Raw genomic sequence first — 7,769 nt, forward strand, 5'->3', positions numbered from 1 at the left:
GAGGTAGCTATTTGCAATAAATTCAAAAACGGTACTAAAGTTGCGTAATTGGACAAACCACATGTACTAAAATAACACTTAACTCGTGTTTTTTAAGTTGCAAAAGGATAATTTATTAATAGTAAGAGAGTATACTAAATTGTTAGTGTTAAAGTGCTATATATATATATATATATATTAATTTTGCATGATATTAAAATTACCAATATCCCACCGATATCTCACCGTGATAACCGATATCTCAAATATAGTCCTCGACCGATATCCGATATTTTTTCGCATTAACTGCTTAGCGTGTTAATCCTTTGAGATCAAGGATTTCATAAGACGTCTTAATCCTTGTTTGTTGGCTAATCAAGGATTTCATAAGATCAAGGATCCCATCAAAAGCACTTTATGTCTATATCATATTATGCATATTATGATCAATACTGTTATACATGATTGTTGTAATTACTTAATCCCTTGGATAGATGTATCATGTAAGGTTTGCCTATATCTCACATTCCCACCCTCCACAAATGTTACCAATAGCATATGCGAGATTTTTACTGGGTATGATCATTAATATCTCATAGCAGATGGCTAGAATATAAGTGATAAATCCCTCAACTAAGGTTTTTTTTTTTTTTTTTTTGAATGTTTAAGCTTGCCTCCTACTATTTACAATAAACCGCCATTGCCAGGGATCGAACCCTGGACCTCTCACCCAAAGGCCTAAGCCTTTACCATCCCACCAAAGTGGAGATGGCCCCTCAACTAAGTGAATATGTAGTTAAACTCGGTTGACAAAAGGAATCCAAATCAAACTAATGACAAGACAGGTTCGGTTTTCAAAGGAACAATTTGAGATGACCTATCCAAAGAGGACAAAACTGAAATCATCTGGTGGGGTCCATCAATCGAAGAATATTTTTCCCCAAATCCAAAAACCAACTCACATCAATGTTTCCCACCTTCAAACACGGCTTTCGTTTTTAATATTTAAAAGCCAAAATCCTTTTACTTCCCCGAAACACGAACTCTAAAGTCAGGACCTTTGAATGCTTAAGAGACGGTAACTAGGCCACCAACTCCAGGACGGTTTTCATTTAGACTTCAATTTTTCTAAAACTTATCTTGTAATAAAATTTTAACACACTTTAGAGAGAATTTTTCAATATTAAGGGATTAGAATCTTTCAAAGTTAGACAGATCCTACTTAAACATAGTAGTACATATTCTACAAGTCTCATGATAAACAACAGCAAAACATCTAAAATTGTCATGAGGTCTTGTATATGTTGTTAACTTTAATACTTACACCATTAGCAGACCTTTTTAATCCATCAAACTATGCTCCTTGCGATCGAAGCCTCAGCTGCCACGCCTGTTTTCAAGATTAAAAATTGTAACTTTTAACTTAAAAATCATAGTTTGTGTAACATGTAACATTACATGGCAGTACCTTCTTTAAAGGAACCATGGGAGATTTCCAACAATGCACTTTTGAGACCTTTTTCTGCCTGCACATTTGCTAATAATGTTACATTACGCGTGATTAACTAATTAAATACACATTAAGTAAAACAAAGAATCTTACCTTTGAACGCCATTGCAACAAGTGATTTTTTTGCATAAACCACAAATGACAAAAGCGCCACCGGCGCAAGAACATGGTTTTGATGATGTCGATTCAGAAACAGCCAAAGCAAGATTATTATCAGTTTCACTGGTCATAGACAAATCCAACGAACGAATCTTCTTATGATCTTTCACACTTCGAGGAAAATAACAGCACGGCTGCCGACATAGCTCTTGACCAGAAAAGTCAACACTCAATGCATTTCCATCACTATTTCTTATTGCTCTTGCTGCCTCTTTTTTCTCACAAGTATGCAAACCATGGGGCCCACTATCAGACGCACCATTAGTGTTTTCAGATAAATTGGCGACGTGCTTCTTGTTTCTTCTAGCACAACCGAATAATCTAAACGATGATTTCTTAAATTTTGGATTGTCCGACTGGCAGATCCGGATCTCAACGTTACAGCCCAATGCAGCTTGTAATGCACTTGCAATCAGTTTCCATGACTTCTCAGCTTTTGATGCATAATTGGGATGCTGGAATTCAAGTTCAACTACCGCCAATCCTACGTAAAAAAGGTAACAATGTCAATGCATCTTACACGATTCAAGAAAGATTATTAAGAAAAAAAATAATACCTTGGTGAAAACAAACAGAAGTTAACTTCCCGTGTCTTTTGAGGAAGTTACTAAGTAAAAAATATTTGCATAATTCCATAGATCTACTCCATATCAACTCCAGTGCCACTTTGTCTTTTAACGTTTCTGATTCGCACCCATTGTTGTGGTTGCATTGAGATAGTACAAGATGTTTTAAGCTCTCATCAGCAGAAACTAATAAAACGAAAGAAATTTAAGTACAGGATGATTGTTTATATTTTCTTATTTAACTTATTTACAACATTCAGAGTTTCTCATACCTCTTGGGTGTTCTGATCTTACACACAAACTTGAATCGTTTGGATTGAATGACGGTGCAGAGCTCAATTGTAATAAAGCAACAGTGAGCCATGTTGTTTGGTTCTTAGATGCTCTCAGTTGTTTTTCAGTTTCAGATAGTATTTTCAAAGCATTATTAAGTTGCTGCAATTCAGCTTCAGCTAAAATAAACAGAAAAAGGTAGTTGGTTAATATAGGTTCAATAACATGATTTAGAAAATAAAAATGTATTGTAGCGATGAAATTTACTTACAAGTATGTCTTTCGAAAAACTGTCTTTTAACCTCTGAAGCATCATCCTGAAATTTCCCAGCAAGAATATCCATAATTAGATTTGCTAATTGTGATATTAATTGCATGGGATCGATTCTTGATCTCATTAGCTCGCGTGCTCGTTTAACTGTATTTGAAGTGTCGGATGATAAAGCCATAGCTAGTAACTCAAGTAACTCTTCATCGGAAACAATACCAATCTGTAACGATACAAACAGAAAATAAATCTTGAATCTTGATATACATAAAACAAAATAACAGAAGTTAAAAATTCACTCACTATTTCATATGTTAGTGACATGGTTATTCTTTTTCCAAGCAAACTCAACTGCTCTAAAGTCATCTCTGCATCTCTTAAAGATCCATTAGACCGTGTAGAAATGAATTCTAAAGCAACTTGATCATAATCAAATCCTTCTTCTGAACAAATTTTCACCAATCTTTGAGCAATATCCGCTTCACCAATCTTTAAAAACTGGAATCTTTGGGACATCGGTATGACTCCACGTGGCAGATTGCTGAGGTCGGGAGTGATCATTATAAAAACAATGTGTCGTGATACTTCTTCAATGCAATTCACAAGAGTTGACCATGTTGACCCGTGCATTAGCTGGCACTCGTCAATTATAAAAACCTTAAAACTTGAAGAAACTGGCGGGAGCATGGCGTTTTTCAAAAGATATCTAAGATTTTCAGCCTGGTTCATACTAACAGAATCTACTTCCTTCACATCCCGACTTCTTCCGGCAAAAAACAGTGTGCATTCTTGACAATTCCCGCATGGTTTTTTCTTGTCGGGTAATAAACAATTTAAAGCGGCTGCAAAAACTCTTGCTGCAGATGTTTTTCCGGTTCCACGGGGCCCATGAAAGAGATAAAAAGAAGCAATTTTTTGACTTGAAATTGCATTCAAAAGAGATTTTGACACCGTGTTTTGTCCCACCAATTCATCAAATGATTTTGGTCTGAATTTCTGACTCAGACACCGAGGACTTTCAGAAAACGGAGTTGTTTCATTACAATAATGTTTAGAAACACCGATTTCCTGGAATCCAGGAGTACTTGACCAACAAGACCCGATTCCACACCCATCATAATCGGTTTCTTGATTATCAACAGTTTTATTTTCATACAATGGTGTCCCGCAACTGGACCCACCAAATGAAGCATCACTGATAGATAAACATGGACTGCTAACACAACTTAAGATATCACCACCTACAACTTTAGATGGTTTATAACGGTTCCTACGGTTTGATCTTCTTTTAAACCCATTATTATCTTGTTTTTGCAGATCTAAAAACAATTCCATTGTTTCATTGCATGAACCCATACCCTCCATGAAATCTCTTGTAGGCATTGTGCACGGTAAATCATTGTAATTATTACATAATCCCGACTTAGGTTTATGTGTATTTTGAGCATGATATGCCTCCCAATTAACTACATGATCATCACTATGCCTAGCCCTAAATAAACCCAAATTGTTCTGGCAGTTATCATCGTGTTCAAGAACAACCTCATTGGTATAATTTGTTTCCAAATTTATATTATCAACAAAATTAGACAATCTGCTTAGTGAGTTGGTGTCAGGGTCTCGAAGTGATCTTACTCGTCGAAGAGCTATTAATGTTTTCGAGATCGGAAGATCAACCGAATGTCTTCGACCGTCCATTATCTCCAAATTCAGTTTATTAACCATAGACCTGAAAAGAGGTGAATTATTTCAAAATTATAAAGCAGTCTCCCAGAAAAGATCAAAAAGCAAAAAACAATCTTTTTATTTCTGAGCATTTGAAAAAGAATCTGAACCAGATGACCATATCTTTTTCAGAATACCAATTTAGGAGTAAAAACTTAAAATGTGAAATAAAAAATTAAGTGAAAATACTCAAAATACTCACATTTTTTGTTTTCATATTTATCACCCTAAATTTGGGAAGACTAAGATAACAACACAAAGCAGGAATCTTTAATCTTTTATTTTTCTGAACACTTGAAAAAGAATCTAAACCAGTACCAGATCATCATCATATCATTTTTCAGAATACCAAATTACCCCGTAGTAGTTAATAATAATAATAATAATAATAATAATAATAAAGGTGTTAATAAATGCCTAACATTTTTTATACTTAGCACCCTAAATAGGAAGATTAAGATAAGAACACAAAAGCAAGGAACTTTTAATCTTTTATTTCTCTGAACATTTGAAAAAGACCCCAAACCAGATCATCATCATATCATTCTCAGAATACCAATTTAGTAGCTAAAAAGAAATAATAATAATAATAATAATAATAATAATAATAATAATAATAATAATAATAATAATAATAATAATAATAATAATAATAATAATAAAAGTGGAAATACTCAAATGCCTAACAATTTTTCTAAACCAGACCACAATGTCATTTACAGAATACCAATTAAAAACTTAAATTTTGAAAAAAAAAAAAAAGTGCAAAGGCCTAACACTTCTTTACTTATTTAGCACCCTAAATGGGAAGATTTAAGATAACAACACAAAAGCATCTGTAAACATCACCACCAAAGTACCAAACACACAAAAATAAAATAATTAATAATAATAATCCTATGTATACCTTTCACATTATCAAAGAACAACAATAGCAGGGGCACAAAAGGTAAAAACTTAAAATTTGAAAAAAAAAATGTGTAAAAGCCTCACACGTTTCTTTACATATTTAGCACCTTAAATGGGAAGATTAAGATAAGAACACAAAAGCATCTATAAACATCACCACCAAACACACAAAAATAGCAAAAATTAAAAATAATAATAATAATAATAATATGTATACCTTTCACATTATCAGAGAACATCAACAGTAGCACAAAAGGTTCACCACCTGAAACAAAAACAGAGCAAGCATAAAACCACAAGAAACAATAATAACAAATAAGTACACTCGGATTTCATGTAATGTTGAGAAAACAGAAAAGAAAATGTAGCTTCACGGAGCTCAAAATCGAAGACTTTAGGGATAGTATATTGTACAATGTGAAGTGCATATACAAACAAATATTATGCGAAACGACAAATTAATAGATATATATAAAATGTACCTGAGAATAATAATGTGAAGGTCTCGGGAGTCGGATTGCGAAGAATAAGGGATTACGAAGACTTTTGGGGGCGATTGATTGATTGATTAATTAAAAACCCTAACCCTAAAACTAAAACAGAGGTAATGTTGGTGAGTGAGCTTATGTTGATGATATTAATGAGGAGGAGGAGGAAGGGTGATTTACACGCCATTGCAGTCACGAGTGCTCTCTCTCTCTAGGATAATAATAATAGTAGTAGTAGGATGCCTGTCAGATTCTCTCTCTATGAATCTTGTTTGGTTTGCAGGGGAGAACAGTGGCAACATTTGGGAGTCAAGTATGTCAGTATTTCTGGTGAGAAAAATGGGGTTAAGCTACAACTTACAAAAATGATGTTTGTCTTTATTTTTTTTTTAATGTATGCCTGTCAGATTCTCTCTCTATGAATCTTGTTTGGTTTGCAGGGGAGAACAGTGGCAACATTTGGGAGTCAAGTATGTGAGTCATGACAGTATTTCTGGTGAGAAAAATGGGGTTAAGCTACAACTTACAAAAATGATGTTTGTCTTTATTTTTTTTTTAATGTTTAAGCTTGCCTCCTACTATTTACAATAAACCGTCATTGTCAGGGATCGAACCCTGGACCTCTCACCCAAAGGCCTAAGCCTTTACCATCCCACCAAAGTGGAGATGGCTATCATAATGTTTGTCTTTATGTTATTACTATGAATAATGTTTGTCTAACACGTTGATAGATGATAAAATTAAGTAAGATAATTATGAAAACTGTATTACAGCATTCCCACTACTAACTTTTCTATTTTTGTTTTATAAGACTGAGGGGTGTGGGGGGCTTTAATGGGGGCTCCAACCAATAATATTATGACGTGTGGCAGAGAGAGAAACTGGATAAGGGGGGTGTTGGAGCCCCTGGCCCTGGTGTGGAGGGGCTCCAGCAGGGGCTCCAGCGAATTTTTTTTTTATTTTTTTATAAATATATTCAAACAACGTATTATTAAAAAAACTCATAAATTATTAAAAAAAACACACATTAATAAAAAAACACATTAATATCTAAAAATAAAATAAAAATTAAAGTACTAAAAAAACATTATTCTTATTCTTCGGCTTGGTCTTCTTCGATCAACCTCTTTCGGATACGTTCCTTTTGCTTTTCCATTAGCATTTGATCGACCGGATTTAGGTTACTGAAGTCTCTAGTAAGAAAGTCCAAATCTCTCATTCGACTTTTTTCCTTTTTGTCATTAGAGACCACCTCCATGGTTTTGTTGAATTTATTGAGGGATTCAACAAGATTGGCGATGTTTACGGCTTCCCCCTCAGCCGGTTTTTTCCCCTTGGCGTCCCTTCCCAATGGCCGCCTCCTCGGCGGTGAAGACGTTTCCTCCTCCGCAATGTTTAGGTCGAATCCAACGCGGCAATCCGACCCGGTTGAAGTGCTATACGCTCCAGACGAACTAGTTTTAGTCCGTTTCGCCCTTACTTCCGCATCAAAGTCCGGCGCCACCAGCTCAACCTCCTTGGAACACCTTTTCAACCTCTCCCACGACAATAAGTCGTCCCACGTCTTCACCATCTCATACCTCCGCAAACACTCCTGCTTCCACTCTTCGACCGTGAAATTGTAAACCGCCAAATCATCACTGCCACTTGGTCTCATACGACCGCTGTTCCTGTTGAAAAGATTAGTAAACAAGCCGACAAATTTTCTGATTTCGGACCACCGACCCGAAATCATATCGGCGTTCCGCTCTGTACTCTCAACGAGCATGTAGAACGTCTCCCTAACCTTTGTCCAAAAAATCTTGCTATTTTGGTAGTCGGCTGCAAAATGAATAAATAAATTAGATTTCCATTTAACTTTTATATTTAACTTTTTTATTAAAAATCATTTT

General features: G+C 35.0%; 1 protein-coding gene across 1 annotated transcript; it reads right to left on the bottom strand.

Moving 5' to 3' along the window:
• Positions 1 to 1,219: 1,219 nt before the first annotated feature.
• Positions 1,220 to 4,459, bottom strand: LOC143606954 (protein STICHEL-like 2). The gene is made up of 7 exons (XM_077082591.1): positions 3,059 to 4,459; positions 2,759 to 2,978; positions 2,487 to 2,666; positions 2,206 to 2,400; positions 1,583 to 2,132; positions 1,448 to 1,505; positions 1,220 to 1,369 (listed from the first exon to the last, which is right to left on the bottom strand). Exons 1-7 carry the CDS (start codon positions 4,451 to 4,453, stop codon positions 1,334 to 1,336), a joined length of 2,634 nt encoding a protein of 877 aa, XP_076938706.1. The 5' UTR covers positions 4,454 to 4,459; the 3' UTR covers positions 1,220 to 1,333.
• Between the last annotated feature and the right edge of the window lie 3,310 nt (positions 4,460 to 7,769).

Source organism: Bidens hawaiensis, unplaced genomic scaffold (genome assembly GCF_021521415.1).
Source record: "Bidens hawaiensis isolate Kalapana, Puna unplaced genomic scaffold, B.hawaiensis_p1.1 tig00000237_1, whole genome shotgun sequence".
Classification (NCBI taxonomy): domain Eukaryota; kingdom Viridiplantae; phylum Streptophyta; class Magnoliopsida; order Asterales; family Asteraceae; genus Bidens; species Bidens hawaiensis.